Source organism: Mus caroli, chromosome 1, assembly GCF_900094665.2.
Source record: "Mus caroli chromosome 1, CAROLI_EIJ_v1.1, whole genome shotgun sequence".
NCBI lineage: Eukaryota > Metazoa > Chordata > Mammalia > Rodentia > Muridae > Mus > Mus caroli.
Window position 1 is genome coordinate 79,719,162 of NC_034570.1, and position 25,714 is coordinate 79,744,875.

Below are 25,714 nucleotides of genomic sequence, written 5' to 3' on the forward strand. Positions count from 1 at the left end.
ATCACAAACATGCTGTTAATTATCCTCAACTGGGGATAAGGAATATTGGAGTGAAGATAGAAGAAAATTCAAAGAACCTGGGAGGTGATAGATCCCAACACTAACCTCATAAAAATGGACAAGTGGACAAGTTGTTGACAAGTGGAGACTGGGAAACCTGCATAGATCTCTGCAGAGCAGCATTTCAGCTGACCTGCACAGTGCCAGAGCATGGGTTATAACTGCCTGTGCAGCTGCTCATGGAAACAGCTTGGTAGAGAACCAGCACCCTACAGGGAAGGGGACTTTAGTTTCGGGAGATCTTCGTCAGCATTTGAGCTGTCAAAATGAACAAGCTGGCTGGCTGGCCCTGGGAGGATAGACGGACAGAGGACATAAGATCACCTATTGGTCATTTGCCAAGGAGGACCCAAGTGGCAATCATAAGGGTAGACCAGATGCCTTTTTAAACCTCATCCAGCTGTGGTGTCAGAATGGACCTGCCATTTGAGTGTTCAGTGGTGTCTTAGGGTTTTACTGCTGTGAATGAACACCATGACCAAAGCAAAAGCAAACATTTTTTTTAAGATTTTATTTATTATATCTAAGTACACTATAGCTGTCTTCAGATACACCAGAAGAGGGCGTCAGATCTCATTACGGATGGTTGTGAGCCACCATGTGGTTGCTGGGATTTGAACTCAGAGCCTTTGGAAGAACAGCCAGTGCTCTTAACCTCTGAGCCATCTCTCTAGCCCCCAAGACAACTCTTAAAAGGACAACATTTAATTGGGGCTGGCTTACAGGTTCAGAGGTTCAGTCCATTATCATCAAGCCAGGAACATGGCAGCATCCAGGCAGGCATGGTGCAGGAGATGCTGAGAGTTCTACATCTTCATCTGAAGGCTGCTAGCAAAATACTGACTTCCAGGCACCTAGGATGAGGGTGTTAAAGCCCACTCACACAGTGACACACCTACCTCACCAAGGCTACACTTTCTAATAGTGCCACTCCCTGGGCTGAGCATCACAAGTGGTATCAGACAGATGTAATCAGCTGGTGAATTGGGTCCCAGTAACCAAGCAGACTGCCAGTTTGGCAAAGAATATGCTAGCTCTTGTTCCCCTGGGAAATTTTTTCAGTGTGTTTTTTAAAAGGATGACTCTGTGGCCAGCCTTTCCTAACTGTGCCTGCCAGGGAACTGTAGAAAGCAGGTAGGTGTGTGTCTCCTCTTCCCAGCAGAAAGTCTTGAAGGCACAGAGCAACAGAGAGCAAGATCAGCTCTCAGGAGCTCCAGCACCCGTCACACCTCCAAACCTTCCTCCCAGATAGCCTAGGGCTCACATTAATTGCCTACTCTGGCTACCCACAGGACTGTCCTCTGCGAGCCTCCTGCTCTCTGCAAGCTTCCCTGCTCACCAGACTGGCCCAGAACCCAGAACCAGCATTCTACTCTTCTCAAGATTTGTCTCCCTTCTCTAAATGGCTTTCCAGATTGACTGATGGATGGAGACAGGGTCTTGCTAAGTAACCTAGGCTGGCCTTGACTCTGTTTCAGCCTCCCAAGTGCTGGGATTCCAGGTACGAACCACCAAACTCAACTGCAGACTTTTGTTTTTGGGATTTTTAAATTATTGTTTCTTTTCTTATTAAAAAAAAAAAAAGGATATGGTGGCACATGCTTGTAATCTCAGAACTGAGAAGGCTGAGGCAGGAGGATTGCAAATAAGGGTAGCTTTGGCTACATAGTGAGACTGTTCTGGAACAAAACCAAAAAAATCCCCCAAATTAGACAAACCAATAGACCCACAAAAACGAGATATGATTCATCAGTAAAAAGAAAAGTATTAACAAACCATAAAAAGACACTGTCTCTCGAATGCCACTGCTACTCCATGACACTCTGAAAAAAGAAAAGCTATGGAGACAGGAAAGAGATGAATAGTTGCTGGAGATTGTCAGGGTGGGAATAGGTGGAACATTCTGTAGACACGGCATGATAGGTTCCAGCCAGTACACATTTGTCAACACATTGCAGAGTGCACACAAACAGCAAAGCCTAATGGAAGCTAGGAACGGTTAGCAATGAGGAAGAACATCAGCTCATGTTGTTCATGTCCAGCAGGCACTCATGCTCATCACGTCCAGCAGGCATGCCTCCGCAATGCTGGGTACAGTGGGAGCCTGGGGCAGTGTGGATCCAGAACTGTGCGCTTCACTCCTGTTCCACCTGTAAACCTAAATGTGCCCCTTTGTAAAAAGTACAGGTAGGAAGGGGGAGTATCTGCTAACAGTCTCGATTAATCAGAGAAAAGGCTCTTTTCCCCTGAGGGCTAAACTGTTACACTTAAATACTTTACCCTGCATGTGTTTGTAAGTGCGAGAGAATGTTTGCTAGTGTAGAGGTGAGGACAACTTTTGGGAGTCAGTTCTCTATTCCCACTGTGGGTTCTTGGGACTGAATGGCTTCTCTGCATAGATGCCAGGTACTTTACCTGGTGAGCTACCTTGCTGGCCCAAAACATTCATTTTAATACATTAAGTGTGAGAAAGTGGGGCTGGAGAGGTGGCTCAGTGGTTAAGAGCACTGACTCCTCTTCCAGAGGTCCTGAGTTCAAATCCCAGCAACCACATGGTGGCTCCCAACCATCTGTAATGGGATCTGATGCCGTCTTCTGGTGTGTAGATAGTAACAGTATTCATATACATAAAATAAATAAATAAATCTTTTTTTTTAAGTGTGAGAAAGTGAAGCAAATACAAACATAAAACATCAAAGAGGCAGCTTCTGGGCTCAGTGGGTAAAAATGCCAGGCCTGACAGTTTGAGTTTGATTCCCAGAACCCACATGGTGGAAGGAGAAGACCATCTTATGTAAGTTGCCCTGTGACATCCACATATGCTCTGTAACATTAATTAATTAACTAATTCGTTCAAAAACTTCAAAATCAGTCTTTAGTAGTTAGAGAGATGGCTCAGTGTTTAAAAGCACTGGTTGATTTTCCAGAAGGCCAGGATTTGGTTCCCAGCACCTATATGGTGGATCACAGCCATCTATAACTCCAGTTCCAGGCGATTTATTGGCCTCCTCTGTTGTCTCCTAGGGTACCAGGCATGCACTTGGTAGACAGACAGACAGACAGAACATGCATCACAAATCTTTAAAATGTTTTAAATCAGTTTTTTAAAACGCTGTTTCATGTTAGCCTAGTCAAGGAAATTCTTCACAGATGTGCCCGAAGGCCTGTCTCCCGGGTGAGTTCCTGACAACTTTAACCATCGCTATGACCACATGGTAGTGAAGTCATCCAGGGACCACGCCAGCTCTTCTAATAGTTGTCATGGCTCCAGTATGAATCCTTTCTGTGTGAACAAAGACCGAGCCATCAAAGGGTCAGATACTCGGTGACACAGATCCCTAGTCCTGCAGCCACAGATGGAAGGAAGCCCTTCAGGTGTGTGCCACCTGAAAAAATGCCCCCTTGCTTCACTGTGCTTGTTTCTTGAGCTGAGAGTAGCTGTTCCAAGAGTGTTTAAAGCCTACACTAAGGTCTAGACAGTGTTGTACACCTGCTAGACAGTGGTGACAGTGGGACCATTCTGAGGGCCCACTTTCTGTGGTTTTGTCGTATTTAAAAATATTTATTTGTAGGTTGAGTTCGATAGTGCATGACTTTAATCCTAGCACCCAGAAGGCAGAGGCAGGTGGATCTTGTGAGTTGAAGCCAGCCAGGTCTCCGTATCACATCCAGGACAGCCAGAGCCACATAATAAACTCTCCCATAAAGCAAACATTCATGGGTATGCAGGTGTGCACCCCTGACCACACATGTAGAAGCCAGAGCCCATGCTGTCTTCTTTAGTTACTCCCACTTTCATTAATTATCATCAGCATTAATTGACAGGGTCTCTTTGTAACTCTGGATGTCCTGGAACACTATGTAGACTAGGCTGTCCTTGAACGCTCGGTGATCCTCCTGCCTCAACATCCCAGCTCCTGGGAGGAGAGAAGACTTTGGCAACAAGGGTCATGAGCAAGGGAAGACCAACTGCAATGTTCACAGGAGTGGAGAAGTGCTCGAGTTCCCAGTGGCCAGAGTCAGTCTTGATTTAACTGCAGAGATGGGGGCCAGTTCCTGGTGCCACACCTTGAAAGTGAGGTGACGTTAGCCAAGAAGAGAAGGCCTTGCCTGGCCTGTTCTGAAAGGCTTGAATACAAGTCTTCAAAAGACTAGAGAAGTTTCCAATTGAGAGTTCGGCTTGCCATAAAAGCTCCGATGCTCTTTAAAGGCACATGGCATAGTCCACCTGCCAAAACCATAAATTTCACAATGTTTGGTACCCAATAAAAATTCCTTGACATAGGAGGAGGAAGCAGAGAATGCCTTAGTCTGAAGAACAGACACTATAAATAGGCTCAACAAGGGCAAAGACTCCAAATTTCCATTTTAAATGAGTTTCCAACTAACATTCCCTAGTGAAGATTGGAGCTAAAATCCCTCTTTTTGTCTCCTTGCTGTTGCCCCCTTCCTGTTCCCACACTGTGGCTAGTGACCCCCAAGAGTGGATCAGCCCTGCAAAATGACCTTATCTTACCACACCAGGCCCCTTTGCCATTTCACTCACTCTGGAGTGTCACCTACTCCAGAAAGTCCTCCCTGGCCTCCTGTGAAAAGTTCTTGCTGCCTTGTTTTTTGTTTTGTTTTGTTTTTTCTTCCTTGCCATTTATTGCAGTGCATGCTGAATTTGTGTGATTCCTTAAAATCGTCTCTCTCAGAGAATATAAACTGAGGCATGGTGTGCTCTTGAATCTCCGTGAGGAAGTAGCACCTGGTTCAGTCTTAGGTGAAGGAAGCATACAGCACGCCAACCGGAAGCTCATTAGCTGCGGTAACAAATCGTTCAGCAGCTGCTCTCCGCAGTCTCTCGTCAGGTCAGGAACTGTGGCCCAGAAGACATCGCCTTCGATGTGAGTCGTTCCGGGGACACAAAATGCAAAGTGCAGCCTGTGCTCTTTAAAGCCCTTTGGTCAATACTGCTGCCCAGGTTGGTTTTGGTCCTGTCCCAACAGGGTGCACGGTCATGCCCAACTGCTTCCACTAGGGGGCACTCCGGGACCCCAGTTCCCGCAGGGTAGTGGGTTTGCTCAGCCTGCGCAGGTCAGTCTTCTAGAGAGAATGAAACACGAACTCTGGATAGCCTGCGACCCTCCGGACGAGCATAGTGAAATGGATCTTACCTGTCCAAGGAAAAAGGCGGCTTCCTCACCTTAAACTTCTGCGTCCCAAGCCGGGTCTCCTGGGGAAATGAGGGGCAGGGTACGGCCCTGAGCATCCATGCCGACCCCTTTCCTTAAAGCAGGGGAACTCCAGCTCTCTCCATTCTCACAGAAGCAGGACCTATCACAACCTTCTCTCCTCTTCCCCTTGATCCTCCTCCTCCCCCTCTTCCTCCTCCTCTTTCTTCTTCTTCTTCTTCTTCTTCTTCTTCTTCTTCTTCTTCTTCTTCTTCTTCTTCTTTCTCTCTNCCCTCTTCCTCCTCCTCTTTCTTCTTCTTCTTCTTCTTCTTCTTCTTCTTCTTCTTCTTCTTCTTCTTCTTCTTCTTTCTCTCTCTCTCTCTCTCTCTCTCTCTCTCTATCTCTCTCTCTCTCTCTCTCTCTCTCTCTCTCATATGCCACCACTCTGGAAGGTATTTTTGGTTTTGCTAATTAAAAAATAACATTAGTTCAATGTTCTTTTGAGGTGCTGGGAGGCAAACCCAGAGGTTCAGTCATGCCAGGCAAATGCTTTATTACAAATGATACCCAGCACCCCGAGTTTTGTTTTGTTTGTTTATTTACATGAAAGGAAACAGTCAGGACAGCCAGGACTAAACAGAGAAACCGTGTCTCAATACCCCACCCCCAAAAAAGCAGGAAGTGCAATGATGCATTCAAACATCTCATTATCGCGATACTAGCAAATGGATAGGACCGAACATTGGTCAGACCCTTAGGACATGGGTATGACTGAATCTGTGCCATTAAATATTAGAGATGATGATGATGACGACGGCAACGACGATGATGAAGGTTTTTCAAGACATAGTTTCCCTGTGGAAACCTCGCTGCCCTGGAACTAGCTCTGTAGACGAGGCTGGCCTTGAACTCACAGAGATCAGCCTGCCTTTGCCTCCCAAATGCCGTGCGCCACCACCACCCAGCTAGAGATGGTTTATTTTTTAAAGATTTAATTTTACTTGTATGTCCCTGTGCATATATGTTCTATGTGTCCAGGTCCCTGTGAAAGCCTGAAGAGAGCGTCAGATTCCCCAGAGCTGAGGTTATAGATGGTTGTGAGCAGCCTGATGTGGGTGCTGGAAGAATACACCTAACCCACCGGCCACCTCTCCAGCCCCTCCCCCAATTTATTTTTAAGTCTCAAGAGTCCATTTAGGCAACAAGTTATTTGACATTGAACCCAAGGCTAAAAATCTGTTCTACCACTAAGCTAAACCATCAGCCTCTGTAAGCATCCATGGTGAGCGGAGCTGAGAGTAAGTAAAATACACATTTTGGGACAGGGTGATGCTGGCTGGCTTCAACCCCAGAACCCTTGCCTCTGTCCCCCAAGTGCTGGGATTATAGACCCACCCAGCATAAATTTTGACTTCAACATTTTTGACTTTTCTCCTTTGTTGGATTACTTTTCAGTGCCTGAGTGTGCCAGGCATTGTGTGTGATGGCGATCAGGGATCCAAGGTGAATTGACAAAGGTCCTCTGAGAGTTTTCCCCAGGAGGAGGGACTAATGTGACCCTCAGGGAGGGAGAGGGAGCAAGTCTTGGGCTTCTTTCTCCTTCCACTTTCCACTACTGACCTTCCCTCACTGCTAGGCCATACATCTCCGTTGATGTGTGTTGTCATTCCCAAGACGGAAGCGCTCGCACCTGTGGGCATGGGCCCAAGGCTAGCAGTCATTTCCAGCGGGGGCTGGACATAGCAGAAAGCAAATGTTCACCATCAGGTGTCTTCCTGCAGTTCTTCAGCAGAAACAGAACTCGGTGGGCCCTGCCACACCTATAGATGCCCCTGCAGGTGGGTCGTGGGTCTGCCTCTCAAAGGAAAGACTTCATGCAGAGCTGAGTACACCTGTCTTTGATACAGCGTGGTCATGGTGATGGCACGCACGTCATCCACTCAACTGTCGGGTGATGAGATACTAGGGCCAGAACACTGAGTGCCTCTCTTAACCCTCACACAGAGTGAGAACTCCAGAGACGGATGAAGTGGGGCTGAGCAGAGAGCCATCATCCACTCCCCGTAGGGAGAGGTAGGAGTGCTAAGGGTTTAGTTCTGAGTCTCAAATGTGGGACATCAAAAAATAACAAGGCCTGGGCAGTGGTGGCACATGCCTTTAGTCCCAGCACTTGGAAGGCAGAGGCAGGCGGATCTCTGAGTTCGAGGCCAGCCTGGTCTACAGAGTGAGTGCTTTCCAGGCCAGCCAGGGACACATGTCTTTTTCTTCTTCCCTTCCTTCCAGGACTGAAGTTTAAAGAGTTACAGACAGGTTGCACCACTATGCAGTATTTTTTGTGTCTAAATATAATTGTCTTTTTATATATACTCCTGTGTGGTTTTTGTCTTTAAATTAATTTTTTCCCATATAGACTCATTATAAAAAGTCTGTAGGTGCCACCAGAGACCACCAAGGGCCAGGGAACAGGTTCCTGAGAAGTCACCAGCTGCTTGCAGGGTCCTGCTGTTAAGCCCCATTCAGCCCCAGCTCACAGAGAGGCTCCAGGTGCTCAGCAGGCAGAGGAAATTGAGAGAGCCTGAACGGTACCATCCAACAACCTGCTCCTGCCTGCCGGGTGTCCTGGGACCTCAGCGAAGAACAGTGTGGAGGCTGGAAAGATGGGGTTTGCTGCTCTTACACAGGATCTAGATTTGGTTTCCAGCATCCACATGGCAGCTCACACACATCTGTAACTCTAGTTCCAGGAGATCTGACACCCTCTTCTGGCCTCCTCAGGCACTAGACACATACACAGTCATATGTGGAGGTAAAACACTCAAACATATCAATTAAAGATAAACCTAAAAGAAGACAAGGAGGAGAAGGGGGAAGAGACAGCAAAGAGAAATTTCCAAGGGGGACATCCTGAGAAGACAGCTCTCAAGGATCTTTTCTGAGCCTGAGGAAGACCACAGCTCAGCGCTTTACTCCCTTTAGATCTTGAGAGGGGCTGTGCACCCCACGCCTTACCATGCCACCTGGAGAATGAGGTATCCCCATTCAAGCCCAGCCCCAGGTGTGGGCCCAAAGGCAGGCAGAGAACTTGGGGAAGGGTGAACTACTCACCTGTGGGCACAGCCTTCTCAGCATCCCCCACCTCCAGCAGAGCATTTCCTCCCAGCCTCAGGGCTAAAGCTGACATCCCCTTAGGTGCACACTGCCCTGCCAACAGGAAGCCATTGCTGACATTCAAGAGCTGGGGCAGGCCGGGCGTGGTGGCACATGCCTTTAATCCCAGCACTCAGGAGGCAGAGGCAGGTGGATTTCTGAGTTCGAGGCCAGCCTGGTCTACAGAGTGAGTGCCAGGACAGCCAGGGCTACACAGAGAAACCCTGTCTCAAAAAACAAACAAACAAAAAGAGCTGGGACTGGGGCAGGTGAGAACCTTACATGGGCTGGGATCCTTCTGTCAGGTTGATCCCCATAGCAGCCAGCATGGACAAGCTGTCTGAGACCTCCTGGGTGCTGTATTCCTCCCAGGCTAGTATTGGTTCCCCAATCCAGCATCCCTTACAGAAGAGAGCCAGTGGGTCTATCTGATGCTAGCCTGCTGGTAACCCTTCTCATCTCTCTACCTGCAATGTGGGCACAGTGACACCAGCTGGTAGTGCCAACATAGAGTCTGTATAATCTCAGCTTTGTTCTACTGAGGCTTCTGAGAAACACACTGTCAGCTGGGCCTGGGGGACCCATGTCCCTGGCTTCTCCCTCTTTGAGCTTTTTATTGACATGAAAACAAGCATGAGCCTCAGAAGTTGTTAAGAATAAATTTAAAGGGAGTCTGCAGGCTAGAAGCAAATGAACACAATACATGTCTGCCAAAGGATTTGTGCCCAGAATACACAAGGAACTTTTGCATCTTAGGAAGAAATCATCTAGCCAGAAGTGGGCTCAAAAACCAGAACAAACATGGTACCATAGAAGATAGATGGAGGGCTAACAGAAAAGTGAAGCATTAACCAGCATCATTGGTCACTGGAGAAATGCTATTTAAAAGCACAGTGAGGCTGGGGGTGTGACTCAGTTGGTAACGTGCTTGCCTAGAACGAACAAAGCCCTGGCTTTGACTCCACGGCATCACATAAACTGACCGTGGATGACACACCTGTAATCCTAGCTCTCAAGAGGATCAGAAATCCAAGGGCATCTTCAGCCATATGGTGAATTCAAGGCCTGCCTGTGTTACCAGAGACCTTATCAGATACGGACGGACGGATGGATGGATGGATGGATGGATAGATAGATGGATAGATGGATGGATGGATAGATAGATGGATAGATGGATGGATGGATAGATAGATGGATGGATGGATAGATGGATGAATGGATGGACGGACAGACAGACGGATGGATGGGTGGGTGGATTGGATGGGTGGATGGATGGATAGATGGATGGGTGGATGGATGGATGGATGGATGGGTGGATGGAGTAGATAGAGCTCTAAGAAGAAATCCCCATGTCTGGAGACATAGAAAGAAAATGGAAAATTTGAGGTCAGCTTGGGTTATATAGCAAGATGCTACTAAAAAAAAGCAGTGCTGTCTTCAGTATACTAAAATTGGAACAACACAGAGATTAGCATGGTCCCTGTGCAAGGATGCTGGGAAAATTTACAAAGAAGTCCATATTTTTAAAAGGAAAAAAAAAAAGAGAAGAAGCTGGGGTTAGGGCTAAATGCACATGCCTTGTATTAAAGCCCTAGGTTTGCTCCCCAACACCTACTAAACAAACACAGTGAGACCATGAACCCCTATGTCATGAACCACTTTTGAATAGCTACAAACCTCTGGAAGTTTCATATATGGGGAAGTGGGACCGTTTTCAAAATTGAGGCATAATATTGAAAATGTTTGCGTTACTACTCCAGTAACTATCCGAACTTACACAAAAAGTCACAAACACCAATCTTCACAGCAGCTTACTAGTAACAGGCTGGAGTAAACATGGCTCCTGTGTTCACCATGAACACAATAAAGGCGCTGTGGTAGTCCAGGGTGCTACTCAGGGATGAGAAGGAACCAAGTCGGAACTCATCTTGGACTTGACTTATACGGAAGGGTGGGAGGCTCATTCTTGTGAAGCTGTCAGCTCAAGGGTCTCTATGACCTCTGAGCCTGTCCTGGGCCCCTCCTTTGTAGAACCCCTGTTCTTGTGACCCAGCAGAAGGAGTGGTTGATCCTCCCTTCCTCCCTCCCTCCCTCTTTCTCCCCCTTACCGTGTTTGTATGTGTGTGTGTGTGTATGAGAGAGAGAGAGAACACAGAGGCCAGAGACATTGGATTCCCAGAACCAGAATTATAGGCAGTTGTGTGCTGCTTAACATGGATGACAAGAAGCAAACTCATGACCTCTGCAAGAGCAGCAAGCACCCTTAACCACTAAGCCATCTCTATTCAGTCCTCTGTTGTCTCAATTATTCAAAATAGACAATTAAGTCTGTGTGATTCCCTAAATACAAAGCCTGTCGTGGCCCACGGTGTATGCGGAGTGGTTTCCTGCAATCTACAGGAAGCACTTAGGTCTATCCCAGTAGCCCAGTCTTCACCCATAGGCAGAGCTAGAAGCATATGCTGTGGTATTGTTAAACATGCATTAGGTCCAACACCATGTGCAGCTTCTAACAGATGCACATCCAGGCCAAGGCTAGTATCACATGTATTCTCCACAGGACATCTTCTGCTCTAGCCTTTGTGGGTGTTTGTTGGCTTGTGTGTGTTTGAGATAATCTCACAGAGACCCAGCCATGGGCCACTACAGGTTTTGTATTTAAATAGATTGAGGCTCCCGCTGCAGCTTGCCTGTGCCTGTGGGTCCATGCCCAGACCTGTTTGTCTAGATTTGGCCCTGGGTGGTGTGTGCTGTCAGGCATACAGCGGATTTTTTTTTCCTGAGAAGAGGTTGTGGGGCTGCATTCTCTGGTAGTCAGTATGCCCCTAGCCTTTGAAGCCATGCTTTGAGGAGTGACACAGTTTCTTTTAGTAGCATAGTCGTTTTCTTTTTATAAACTTTTATTGAGGCACAGCATTTGCTGTGGCTTTACAAACACACACACAAACACACATATGGACACATACAAACACACACATACACACACACACACACAAATACATACAAACACAAAAACCACACACATGCACAAACACACATGCACACACATGTACACAGGCACACATGCACTCAGAACCGTGTGGTGAACCACCGTCTAGGCAGCCAACAGCAAGACGATGCTCTGTGGACAGATTGGTGCCTGAATCATCAAAACACAGGCTGCTTACACAGTGGCATTATCACCAGCCTTGGAAAGAAAAGAGTCCCAACACAGGCGACAACAGAGAGAACCATGATGACCTTAGCTCAGAGAATCCAGCCAGACACTCGGACAGGTGGTGTTCCAGTCTACCTGGGTGAGGAACCTAGATGAGCCAAATTCCTAGAAACCACAAGGAAAATCAGTCGCCGGAGGCTGGGGAGGAGGCCAAAGAGTTGCTGGTTTCAAAGATGCTATTGTGGTTAATGAAAGAGTGTCATGGAGCCGAGGCTGGCTTCAAACATCCTATACATCCTAGAATCATCGTAAACTCCCGATCCTCCTCTCACAGCCTCCCAAGTGCTGGGCTTACAGGGATGAGCCACAAAGACTGGTATGTCAGGTGGTTTAGATGGCAACTTTATCCCAAATAAAAGAAGAAGAAGAAACTTACACCTGTCATCTCAGCTCTCAGACAGCTGAGGCAGGAGGATCACAAGTTTAAGACCATCCTGGTCTTCATAAGACTCTGTAGTTAAAAGGGAAGGAAGGAAGAAGAAGAGAAGAAGAGGAAGAAGAAAAAGAAGGAGGAGGAGGAGAGGAGAGGACGGAGGGAGGGAGGGAGGGAGAGAGAGAGAGAACATTGCTAGACTCTCATATACCCCTATCTTCTGTCTGCTTCCGGGCACATCTCTCAATTCACACCATTCCCAACATGTCTCTTCTAACATGTCTCTCTTGGTGTGAATTCTATACAAATATTCAGGATGCCTTTCTGGGTTGGCTCTTTTCTATAGGCCTTCCTTATCTTGATGTGAAGTTTGTAAGAATTATTCATATGTTCCTGTGTTCGTTTTCAGTGAACTACTNCAATGCTCTATAGAATTACACCATGAGTGTCACCATTAACGGGCACTTGGATTATTTCCAGTTTGGTCTTTTGTGAATAAATCTATGGTGAGAGTCACATGCCTGCCATGTGTGTGCATGCTTAAAAGGGGCAAGCAGTGCTCCTAACTACCAAAACTTCTCTCTAGCCCCAGCTCTAAATATTTTAAAACATCTCTTCTCCTCTCTTTGTGAATGTATGTGAAGTTCTTCAAACATGTATGCCTAACTGTAACAGAACTGCCCTCCCCAACACTGTCTAGTCCTTTGAAGGTGGAGCAGCATGAATTCCTCCTGCCTCAATGAGCTGGGCCGTCTTTCTCATCCCTTTTAGACTGGGGTTTACATCCTCAGCTCTCCTGCTCCTCACCTTGAGCAGAATCCCACTCAGGGATTTCTCAGGGACTTCAGCTTGCAAAGTCCACCACAATACCACATGAAGCTGCTGTGGGAAACAGCTAGACCATGCCTAAGAAGGCTGAGCATAAGAAATGGGTATCTCCTAGCAACCCATATAGATCCAGGAGAAAGAAAATCAGAAGTCCACATGGAGATGGACCATGAATTCCCTCAGAAGCTCAGAAGCATGTCTCTTTGTTTTGAGAAGGTGGAAGTAAGCACAATGCCTACCAAGTAGTAAACGGTGGCACATTCATCCAGTGGAATAGTATTCTGCCACAAAAAAGAAACAGAGGAGGTACTGATGTACACCACGACCTAGGTGAGCTGTATCCACCCTATGTGCAGTGCAGCCTGGGAGAATGGAGCCAAGAGATGAGGTAGAATAAAGTCTCCAGCAATAGCCAGCTTTCTTCAGAACACCAGGCAATGTATACTCTGGGGGGTTATGACGAATAACAAGTAAAGTGTACATTCGCAAGGAGAAGCTGCACGTGGCAAAACTTATGTTTTTCCATAGAGGCATGTAAACACTTGATAAGACTAACAGCAGCAAGCAATAATGAGTAATCTGAAGTGAACTCACTCCTATCCACTACACCTGGGACGAGCATGAAAAGACATTCCAAGAACAATCCCAAGGTTTGAAGAAACAGAGGTCACAAGACTCATGTCTTGTTGGTGTTTTCTGACAGTGAACCTTGGAAACACAGGTTCATATGTGGCATAAATCTTTTTGAATGAAATATTTAGAGCAACCACATCTGTGGAGTTAGGGAACAGAAGGACTGTTGTGCGGGAGTTAGTGGGTTGGGATGGGGAACAGCTTCCTAAGACTTGCAAGTATTTTTATGGATAACGACTAAGTTTTAAAACCACAAAGAAGTGGTGGTTTCACAGTGGTCTGGATGTACCAGATGCCATAGAACCATACATCACTTAAACGAAAGGAAGGAAGGGAGGGAGGAAGGAAAAAGGCCAATCGAAGTGGCACACACCTGTAATCCCTACACTTGGGGGGAGGGGTCATCCTCAACTACATATGTAAGTTTGTGGCCATCCTGGGCTACATGAGACACTGTTTTTAAAAAAAAGAAAAAGAGAAGGAGAGAGAGAGAGAGAGATGAGGAGGGAGGGCTGGGGTCAGCGCACTGGTAAATTACTTGCCTAGTGTTCCTGAAACCCCAGCCTGACTCACAAAGAAAGCAAGGTGGCTCCTGAGTGTATGTGGTGTGTTAGTCATCTTTCCATCAATGAAACAATCTTCTGGGGTAGCAGCCATACTCAGCTGGCCCCATTGTTTTAGAGTCTGTGGCAATTCAAAGCAGGAATGCTTGCTTATAGCAGCCAGGAAGCTGAGAGCGAATAAGGAGCGTGGATCCTAACCACGCTCCCTTTAAGGGCATGCGGCCTCTCTGACGTAAGTTCTACAGGTGTCACCTCCATTCCATCACATTGGCCCCTGGTGACTTGGTCTTTAATGTACTCTTTCAAGCCACGGATTTAAGAGGGTCTAGGGAATTTATCTGTTTGTTTTTGAGAGGTTCCTATTCAGCCTTAAACTTGCTGCATGGCCTAGAATGATCTTGACAAACTTCCTACCCACCCCCCACCCCATTTATACAATGAACCCCAGAGCTATGTACTTGCTAGGCAAGCACTCTATCAACTGAGCTCCACCACACAGACCTTCTAGTTGTTTGGTGCTGTTCATGATCAGTCAATAAAGCCACCAGGCATGGTGACTCAGACCTTGACCCGAGTGCTTGGGATCCAAGTGGGAAGGTCTTCAGTCTGAGATAAGACCCTGCCTCAAAAAAAAAAAAAAAACCAGAACAGAACGAAGCCTGTCCTTTTACCCTCATTAGTCCTGAGGCTAGCTTTCCTGCCCACATGGTAAGGAGGCTATCTGGGGAGGGTGTCAGCACACACTCCAAACCTCTTTCAGCACTGTACTCATCCACCAAAAAGAATTTAAGAATTACTGGATTGCTGGATGGTGGTGGTGCACGTCTTTAATTCCAACACTCAGGAGGCAAAGGCAGGAGGATCTCTGCTAGTTCAAGGCCACCCTGCTCTACATAATGAGTTCCAAGACAGCCAGTGACAACCTCTACCTAGTGAGACCCTCCCTCAAAAATTACCAGTAAACAAATAAAATGTAAAAAAAAAAATAAGTAAATAAAATACTGGGTCAATAAAAGAGAAAAAAGAATTATTGTGGATTGGGGTTGGCAAAATGGCTCAGCAATCAAGAGTTCACTTCTAGGATCCCAAGTTTATTTCCCAGTGCCCACACTGGGTATCTCACAACCACCTGCACCTCCACCTGCAGGGCATGCCATGCCCTTTTCGGGGCTCCACAGAGACCCTACACACTTGTGAATACCCCCACATGGATATACATACATACATACACACACACATACATACATACATACCAAAAAAATGTTAAAAAAAAAAAAAGAAATTTCAAGATTTCAAACTAGCTTTGGAAAACCTCCAGTAGTGTTTCTGCCTATCCCATTAATCTGCCTCTTGGTTCTCCTGTAGGACCATCCCCCACCTGGAGGGCCTGGTCCTTCTGTTTGTTTGGTTGGTTTTTTGTTTGTTGTTTTTGTTTTTTGTTTTGGTTTTTCGAGACAGGGTTTCTCTGTATAGCCCTGGCTGTCCTGGAACTCACTTTGTAGACCAGGCTGGCCTCGAACTCAGAAATCCGCCTGCTTCTGCCTCCCAAGTGCTGGGATCAAAGACTTGTGCCACCACGCCCAGCAGGCCTGGTCCTTCTGTAAAGCTGCATATTAGAACATCAGATATATGTGTTCTCTTGGAATGGGCAGCTTCTAAAGCAAAGCTGTAATAAATGGATTCAGTGCAAGAAATTCTGAAAGAACAAACCAAACCGTTTCCATACCCTGCCTCAAAAAAATAAAAAAACAAACAAAAAACAAAAAAACAGGATTGGGATTGGGAGATACCTGGGTAGTAGAACACCTGGCTAACAAAGGCTCTAGGTTCAACGCTGCACCTCAAACCCCACAAAACACAATAGGAATAAAAACATTAAAACAAATATAAGAGAAGCAGGGTTCCGGGGAGGCAGCAGGTTTGATCTGTATAAAAGTCCCGAAGCCTGTGTGGTGGCGCCCCACGCCTTTAATCCCAACATTTGGGAGTCAGAGGCAGGCCAATCTCTGAGTTTGAAGGCAGCCAGGTCTACAGAGAGAGTTCAGAGACTATACAGAGAAACCCTGTCTTGAAAAACAAACAAACAAAAAACACAAATAAACGAAAACAGACAAACAGAAAAACTTAATAAAGTCCCGAGGGTTCTTTTAATGGGACATGGGAGCAAAAGCTGAGCTTCACTGCAACTTTGGAGCAAGCATAGAAGCTGCAAAGACAAGGGTTCCAAACCCAACAGGCAAGGTGAGATTCCCTGGTTCCCTGGTGCCCGGTGCCTCCAAACCACCCTCCCTGGTGCGGGCTTTAAAAAGCCCAAGGGCTGGCTGCTCTTCTGCATGGCAGCAATGTGAGGGCCCTGAGACTCCTCACCTCCAGCTGGTTTTAGCGCCTACAGGAGAGCACAGAGAGACTTGGGCTGGGACTAACCTCCTATTCACCGCCCCGCCCCAGTCCCGGGTGCTTGTCCGCAGCAGGGGTCCTTATAGAGGACATCTGCGTCTGCGGAAGCACTAATTCCCTTGTGTTCCATTGCACTCCACCCTCAAAGGCCTTGGCATTATCTCGGTTGGGCAAATGAGGAAACAAGTACAAAGAATACAAAGAATTTACGTACTAATTCAAGGGCACATAGCCACGAAGTGACAAGAGCTAAATTTATAGCGTACCTCTCAATCTCATGTTGCCATGGTGGAGAATTCCTTGTTCTTTGTGGAAAGGGAAAGGCTAGGATAGGGGCTGGGTGAGGACAGGAGAGGGGAGAGAGATTGCATGAGTTCCATACTAGTTGGTTTTGTTATCGCTGTAGTTGATTGCAGGACTGAGATCTGAACTCAGAGCTTGGCACATGCTAGACTCATACTTTACCATTGAACAATATCCTCAGCCCTTGTTATTGAGTTTTGAGGCAAAGTCTTACTTATATAGCCCAGGCTGGAACGCACTAAGTTAGCCTTGGATTTATAGAGCTCCTCTTCCTTCATCCTCCTAAATTTTGGAACTAACGGCATAAATGACCACACCCCGCTAAGGCTTTCTTATTTTTAGAACTCAAAGAAGAACTTGACTTGTGCTTTCTATAAAACTGGCAGAGAATTTGGGGAGGGGGGATTAAACGAAGTGTGGTATCCCCAAACTTCTGTTAGAAACGCTCGGGCATGTCCCTAGGACCACAGAAACCTTTCAACACTGGACTAGTCCACTCTGAAGGGAGAAGCAGCCTCACCTTCTCTTACGAGCTTCCTGCAGCCAGGGTCCCAGACTTCAATGGCACCGAATGCCTGGGTCAGCGGCGGGCGGGTATGGCAGCCACAGAACGCTGGGTAGGATGTGGGTGGGTTTGCACCCCGCTGGGGTGACAGGGTCAGAGGACACAGAGCAGCAAGCCGGGCAGCGCCAACACGTTCCCTGTGAGGAGCAGCAGAGGGAGCAGTTAGAGCAGCAACCACTCTGGATCCCTGGACTAGATTATTCCATGATGTAGAGCTGAATTCCCAAGCCTGCCGCCACGTCCCGCATAGCTGTGGAGCCCTGGGAATTGGCTAGTGCCAACTGAACTAGTCCTCATTGTAAAATATGCTCTAATCCCCCAATGCCAACTTGTTGCTGGGACACAAACCCACAGCCTCCACCTCTACCACCGAACTACTTCTTTTTCTTTTTCTTTTTTTAATAAAGATTTATTTATTTATTTATTTATTTATTTCATGTCTGTGAGTACACTGTCGCTGTCTTCAGACATACCAGAAGAGGGTATTAGATCCCATTACAGATGGTTAGGAGCCACCATGTGGTTGCTGGGATTTGAACTCAGGACCTCTGGAAGAGCAACCAGTGCTCTTAACCGCTGAGCCATCTCTCCAGCCCCAAACTACTTCTTAGAAAGCCACCGGGGAGCAAGACGGTAGCAGTGCTCGTTTGTGGCCTCTGATTCGAATTCTGCCTCAGGTTCCTGCCCCAATTCAGTTCCCACCTTGGTTTGCCTCAATGATGAACTGTGGTCGCACAGATAAGCCAAATAAGCCCTTTCCTCCCCAAATTGCTTTCAGTAGTGGTGTCTTTACCACAGGAATAGAAACCTAGACACCAGCTATGGTAGTGCATGCCCATAATCTCATACCTGGGAGAGGAGGCAAGAGTCTGTGCTATGCAGCAAGACCATGCCCTAAAAGATTTTTTTCCCATCACCCCCTCCTTTCAAGACAAAGTTTCTCTGTGTATCCCTGGATGTCCTAGGGCTCACTCTGTAGATCAGAAGAAATCCATCAGCCTATCTGCCTCTGCCTCCTCCCGAGTGCTGAGCTTAGAGGTGACTGTCACTATCTGGCTCATGTTTTTCTTTAACATCACCCCAGAGTCTCTTGGTTTTCTAACTCACGGACAACTGTTGTCACCCAGGTGACCTCGGTCTGTACTATGCAATAGGCAGCGTTCTTGGTATGTCCTATAGTCCCTAGATTCTGGCCTGTCCTCCAAATCACAGCTGTGGGTGACCGGAGCTTAGAGGTCACCAGAGGATGTCCATCTCTGGGGGTTGGAACCTGCTAACCTGGCCTGGGAGGTCTGAGGCATAGAATCGCCAAACTTTTGCTTCCACATTTGGATATGGGGTTTTCAGGGGGTTCTGCAGTAGCTATTACCAGTTCTGGACTGTAAAGGGAATTATTTTGTAATATAAATATAAGTAGTATATTAATCTGGCACCTGTATTTCCTTAACTCTTGCTAGTCCCCAATAACCACACAGAGAAAACAGGGTTTATTTAAAGCCTCACCTCAACAGCTGGGAGTTAAATGATTATATTAACCCATAAGCTATCTGGCTACGGCTACCTCCTAGCCATGATCCCAAATACTTGCATATAACCATTGATCTGGCTCTTTCAGCTTCAGATGTTTTTCTCATGGTGTCTTCTTGGACTCTCTCCTCATGGCTTATCTTCCCCTCCTCGTGGGAGACCTGAAACATTCTCTCTCTCTCTCTCTCTCTCTCTCTCTCTCTCTCTCTCTCTCTCTCTCCCCTCCTCCTCCAATTCCCCTGCCCCCCTCCTTCTCCCTCTCCCACTCCTCCCCTGGCCATTGGAAGCTTCTGCCCTATTTTCTCTTCTGCCCAACCATCGGGAGATCAGCATTTATTGACAAGGCAGAGAATAAATGCTAAGAACTGTTTACACACACTGGAGACAGGAGATTCTTGGGATGAACATTACAGTGCCATGTCTGGATTGAGACAAGATGTGAAGGCAAAGAAAGCAGCATTTGAATAACACAGGGGAGAACTTTACACAGTGCACAAAAACATACTTACCCTGTAAGTCAGGAGCTGGGCCAGAGCATCACAGGTGCAAGTCGGGCTAGCCAGTAGTGACAGGATGCAAGTGCGGGAGGGGTGGGAAGCGGGGGGGTGGGGACAACAGGACAGTGTGCTGGCCGGGGGGGGGGGGGTTTAATGCTCACCCCGGAAGGACTGGTGGTGTGAGCTCACAGCTGTTAGGCCCCCTCACTTCCTGCTGCTCATTACTTAAATTGTCACTTCCAAGGTGCCACAGGATTCTTCTCCTTCTTTATTTATATTTTATTTATTTTTATATAAACTTATTATTATTATTATTATAGAACGTGTATAACTGTGTGAGTGTATGTTGGATGGGGGAGGGGTACCCGAGGAAGCCAGAAGGTGTCAGATAACCCAGAACTGGGGTCACAGGCAGTTGTGAGCTACCCAGAGGGTGCAGGGAACCCAACAGAGATCTTCTGCAAGAACAGCCAGTGCTCGTGACCATGGAGCCATCCCTCCAGCCCCATCATTTCTCTTAGCATATACTAATTGTCATGAAATAGATTTTAGATTTGAGGTTTCTCCACAGAGCTCTGTCCAAAGTGCAGACGTGTGAGCAAAATAAATGTTGTCTGAAGCCACTGAGTTTGGGGATGGCTTGTCATACAGAAACAGAACTGGACCAGAAGCCTCGGACTTAAAGCAAGATTTACACTGGGCTTGGTGGTGCCGGCCTATCTATAATCACAGTGCTCATGAGGTAGAAGCAAGAGGATGAGGACTTCAAGGCTATCCTTGGCTACACAGAAGGTGGAGAGTGGCCCAAGCTACTTAAGACCTTGTCTAAAAACAAGAGAGAGAGAGAGAGAGAGAGAGAGAGAGCAAGAAATATAATTATCTGATTTCCCCTTTTCCCCTATGAACATTCCTCACCCACTCCAGAACTCCAGAAGAGTAGACACGGTCATGGGTGATATAACCAGGACACTTACAACTGTTCTAGGCAAAAACTTCCACTTTCCCATATTCCTTCATGGCCAACATGGTATTTCTATTTCTCTTCCTTAGATTAATTTTTATCCATATATGTGTGTGTATGTGCACACATGCACACAGATATGTATATGTGAATGTGTGTGTGGTGCCCACACACGTCAGAAGATGATGTTGGATTCCCTGGAACTGGAGTTATAGGTGGGTATGAGCCACTCAGGGTGGACGCTGGGAACTGAACCCGGGCCCTTAGGAAGAGCAGCAAGTGCTTTTAATTACTGAGCCATCTTTCCAGCTTTGCCTAATAGCTACAAAACAAACAAACAAACAAAACCAAACAGCCCAACTTTTTATTTATTCTTGGCCTAATAGCTTTTAAATCATACTGTTGCCCACTTTGATCCCAACACTCAGGAGGCAGAGCCAAGCAGACAGCTCTCTGTGAGTTTAAGGCCAGCCTGGTCTACATAGTGAGTTACAGAACTACAAAAAAAAATAGTTATTTATTTTGTGTATGCATGTGGGTGGGTGTGTGCTTGCCATGGAGGACATGTGTGAGGGTCAGAGGACACCTCTCTGCAGTTATATCTCTCCTTCAGGGTGGGTCCTAGAGACAGAACTCAGGCTGTCAGCAAATTCCTTGTAACTGTCTCCTTGGAGATCAAAACATTCCATCCTGAAGGAGGTAAAAACAACAAAAGAGCTTGAAGAAGTCCCTGAAACTGACTAGATTCACTAGGCACCTTCCTGCCAGAGGGAACAACTCAGTGGCAAAGAAGTCTCTCAGATGAGCCTAGGCACCAAGACTCAGACAGGCTGAGCTGCAAAGACGACTTTCAGAAGAGAAAAGCTGCAGAGAGGACTCAGACCAGACCGCCTGCCTGGAAGAAACAGAAACCAACTTGGAATGGACTCTACCCAATCTGTTGAGCCCCTACCGGCTGTGCAGTGTGCTCCAGGTCCCCAGCTTTGTGAGCTGTCACTCACACTGGGGTGGGCTTTGGTGATGCAGCTGTCTTTGAGTCATCTCTGTCCCTGTAAGTGACCCCAGTAAAACTGGCTGGTTTGCCAGGTTGGACTTTGGTGATACTTGGTTTGCTGAGGGCTCCCCATCTAGGAAGAGTAGATGAGTGTGTTTTGTCTCCTCAGGAAAAGTTTGGTCACACAACATACTTTTACCTATGGCTTTATAAACACACACACACACACCCCACCTTGAAACTTGAACCCATGTTTTTGAAGGTCTGCTACTGAGCTTCACCCCTCATGGTTACCCACTCCCCTTATAACTGTTTTATTTGATGTTTGATCTTTGAAGCAGAGGGTCTTACTGTGTAAATACAGACATACAGTCCAAGCTGCTAGAGTCGGAGTCCTGCCTCAACCTTCCAAGTGGAATCACAGGCTCATATGAGCGACCATGCACACCAAAAGTACCTTTATTTTTAATGACTTATTTTCTTGAACCACTTTTAAAAAGGTGTGTTTTACTTTGTGTGTGCTAGGAATTGAACTCAGCCTCTTTTATGCTAAGCTCTGGGACTCTGCCTCTGAGCTCCCCCCAGCAGCACCCCCCCCCGTTAATTTCTTGTTTGCTTTGTTCCGAAGCAGAGGGTCTTGCTGTGAACCCCAGGCTGGCTTCCTACCCTGGAATTCTCTTGTCTAAGCCTTCTGAGTGCTGGAGTTATAGGCGTGTACCCCAACGCTCAGCTATTCGAATTCTAATCGAATTACGTTTTCATCAGAGCACGCATAGGCTCTGATTTTTCCCTGTGGCCCCCTAAGATGTGCAAGCAACCGACTCATCCCTTTCAGCGGTGCACACCACCGGGCTCATCACACACACTCCCCAGTCTTTGGCCTACAACAAGTGGAGCAAAGCTGGTCCCCAGTGCAGCCACTATTGTGTTTACGCGCTGCTTCTCCATGCTTGGCTGACGTAACCCTCATTTGCACCACATCCTTCCTTAGGGAGAATGACGACGGCTCTACTTGTTTTTACTTCAATCTCCTGTTTCAAAAGTTGCCTTATTTTCAAGCCTTTTCTAACCCCACTCTCCGCAGTAGTGGCTCTCACATTAAAAAAAAAAAAAAAAAAAAAAGCCATACAGCCAAGATACTTGCCACATTTGGTCTCTTAACAAGTCCCCCACACACACTTTTTTCCCGGGAATCAGGAGGTTTTTCTCACTTTATTTATGTCTAGTATTTTTAGATTGTTGTGGAAACATTTCAATGGTATATGAAAGGCACCTTCGTACTGCCAGGAGCATCTCCTACTCCAGGGCTTTAGGGCGACTGCTGCTCGCTACACACGTGGGGGCGTGTTGCTGTTACCAGGCACGCTTAATTCTCCCATCTCAGAGGGTCCTAGGCCGCGAGCTCCCTGGTTGGAGCGCTTTGGAAGAGAATGGAACTACCTGAACGTTTGCCAGACTTAACTCCCCAGTCTTTGCAACCAATTCCCTGGGGATCACCAGTTCCCAAAGGGCGGATTCTGGCGGCAAGAGAGGAGCTGATTTCAGGGTCCATGTCTGGACTGGGGGACGGATTAGCATCAAGTCTCAGCCTGTGGAAGGTTTAGGCAAACGCGACCCCTAGGACGTGCAGACACTCCCTTGTCTCCTGTTCAGCAGACAGTCCTACTGGTCCCGCGCCTCCTTAAAGCCGCAGCCCCGCCCCGCCCGCCCCGCCTACCCACGGTTCATTTCAACCGCCAGGCCCCGAGCGATTCCACCGAGCGTCAGAAAGCCACGAGCCCGCAAAGAGCGCACAACTCTGTGTCCCCGTACCGGATCGCGAACCCCAGTTCCATCACCACAACCCGCCACCATGTCCAGCGAGGAGCTGGCCTGCAAGCTGCAGCGCCGGTTGAGACTTGAGGTGCGGGCAGAGACCGACCAGGGTGACTTCCAGCCTGCACCCTGCGCTGCCCCAGCCGGACACCCGGAACCTGAACCGCCTGCCCGGGCGCCCACAGCCAGCGCGGACTCCGAACTGAACCTCAAGCTGAGCCGCAGGCTGGACATCCACCAGGGTACAGCGCGGCCCGGCCGCTCCAAGGTCTTCAATCCCTACACGGAGTTCCCGGAGTTCAGCCGCCGCCTCCTGAAGGATCTGGAGAAGATGTTCAAAACGTGAGCGCTTGTCCTGCGCCCCCGAATAACGGGGGACCCGAGACAGGGCAAGGGGTGGCCGCGCAGCGAGTGGGACAGTGAGGAAGGAGGTGCAGGCGTTCAGGAGTGCACTGAGCATCTGGCCAAGTGCAGCCAGATCGTGCGCATCAAGTTCATTGCGCGCCATGGGGAACCTCGTCAGGCTGGGGATCTGACCCCGGCGGAGCTCAGAGGGTCCTACTCAAAAGCCCCCTCCCTGAGTCCCCTACTCCCCAGGGCGGGTTCCGCACCCTCCTCCACCCACAGATTCAGAGATTTGCTCCCCGAGCAACTTCTAGGAAGCGAGCCCGGGGCGCACCTCACCTGCCAGCCTTAATTTTATCCCTCAAGGGAGAAATTAGCTGAATTGTCTTTTATCTTATAAAACAAAGGAAACAGTTGACACACGTCTTCAGTAAGGGATGCGAGAAATGAAGGAAGGCTGAGAACAAGGTTGCTTTAAACTCGAAAGACACACGGGCGTCCCTAGACCAGTGCGGGGGGGGGGGGGCGGGTGGCTGGCGCAGAAGCCTCCTGGGGGCGTCGCCTTGTCAGTTACCCTTCCAGCCGGTAAATGGCAGATGCCTCTGGCTGGGAACTGGTGCCTGCCACTAGTCGCTAGGGTGCTGCTGGAGCCTCATCATACAAAGACCCAGTAGGTGGCCTGTCACGTGAGAGGTCTCTTTGGCCTCATTTCCCCACTTGAAGAGGGAAAGCGGTAATGACTCTTGCTGCTTTTTTCCCTCCCTCCCCCGTTACTTTTCTTTCTAAGCGAGATGTGGTGACATTCTCATCTAATCCCAACATTTGGTTTTGGGAAGCAGAGATAATCTCTGAATTCGAGGCCAGCCATGACTGCATAGTGACACTGTCTCAATACAAAAACAAACAAACCAAAAAACAAAACAAACAAACAAACAAACAAACAAAAACCCGCATGTATTTATTTACGGTTAGTGTCTATGCATGAGGAGGTGTCATGGCACATTCGTGGAGGTCAGAGGACAAGTTGTGAGAATCAGTTCTCTCCCTCCACCATGCAGGGATTGGGAGCAAGCTCAGGTGATAAGACCTGGTAGCAAGTGCTTCTTACCAGCTAAGCGGTCTCGCTGACCCCTCCTTTGCCTTTTAAGGCCACGAAGTAGTCTGTACACCGAAAACGCCTCACTAAGCTATTAATATTATTTCCAGAATTTGGCTGGGACCGGAAAAGTGGCCAGGTCATGCTTGGGCGTCTTTAAAAGTGCTTGGAATGTGTTTGCCCTCACCAAGAAGGTTCTATTTAAAGGCACTATGGCGGATCACTGCTCCCACTACTCCCTAGGTCTGCAGAGCACCTCAATACTTGCTGCCTCTCTGGCACTTTGTTTTCTCAGTCCCCGACTCCCAGCCACTGTTTTCTCTGGGTGCAGTTTGGGCAACTGAGGAAGGTAGGGTTGGGAGTAGAGAATGAGACTGGGGTGATGGTGGAAAAGCCAGGGAAGGCACTGTGGTTTGACATATCCCTCCCCCTTTCCCATGGTTTTTTTTGGGTTTTATATTCTGTAGGAATGGCTGCTCTGGCCCAGATGTTCACCTGTGTATCACTCCCTCCAGCTTGCTCTGTGGTCTCTTTAGCTTCTTTCAGGTTTTACTGGGAAGCTCCCATTTGGAAGGTGAAGTTTGTTAGTTTGCTGTGTAAGAGGAGTACGATTTATCCCTTCGAGAGGTCTTTGGAGCCAAGTAGTGTTGGCACTGGCAAAGAACAGGTTCTGGACCAGCATCAAGCTAAGGAGGAGGGCAGAGTGCAACCTGTGGTTCTGGGAGAGCTGACAGCCCAAACTGTGCGGGTGTTTCTACAAAGCTAAGCTGCCCATCTGAAGTCTAGGTTAGAGCCTTTGTCACCTGCAATAAAACCACAGGAACAAAGGGAAGTGACTGGCTTCTAAAACAAAGCCCAGGGCCTGCTTCAGGTGTGGCTGGATCCAGCCACAGGTGACTATACACAGTCACAGTTTCCTGTCTTGTCTCTCTCCCCTCCTGATCCTCCCTTTCTGGTTTCTTGAGGTAGCTTATATAGGACAAGCCAATCACCATGTTACTATGTAGCTGAGGCTGCCTAGGTCCTGGTCTACAATGCCCACTTCCCTACTGAGTCTCCCTCTGTAGTCCAGGCTGGGCTTCCAGCTGTTTAGGTGATTTGTGTCCACCAACAAACCCAGTTCATTTCTTGTTTCCTAAAGCCAGCTTCTCTTCTCTTCTCTTCTCTTCTCTTCTCTTCTCTTCTCTTCTCTTCTCTTCTCTTCTCTTCTCTTCTCTTCTCTTCTCTTCTCTTCCCT

At 47.7% G+C, this 25,714-nt stretch overlaps 1 protein-coding gene and 1 pseudogene across 1 annotated transcript in view; both read left to right on the plus strand.

The window, feature by feature from the left end:
- The first annotated feature begins 9,787 nt into the window (after positions 1-9,787).
- LOC115032379 lies at positions 9,788-9,888 on the plus strand (annotated as a pseudogene).
- Positions 9,889-22,973: 13,085 nt separating this feature from the next.
- Efhd1 (EF-hand domain family member D1) overlaps positions 22,974-25,714 on the plus strand; it is a 49,145-nt gene continuing 46,404 nt past the window's right edge. Inside the window, exon 1 of the mRNA XM_021163758.2 lies at positions 22,974-23,378. Within this exon, the coding sequence (XP_021019417.1) occupies positions 23,074-23,378 (305 nt within the window). The 5' untranslated portion in view covers positions 22,974-23,073. The remainder of the gene's footprint in view (positions 23,379-25,714) is intronic.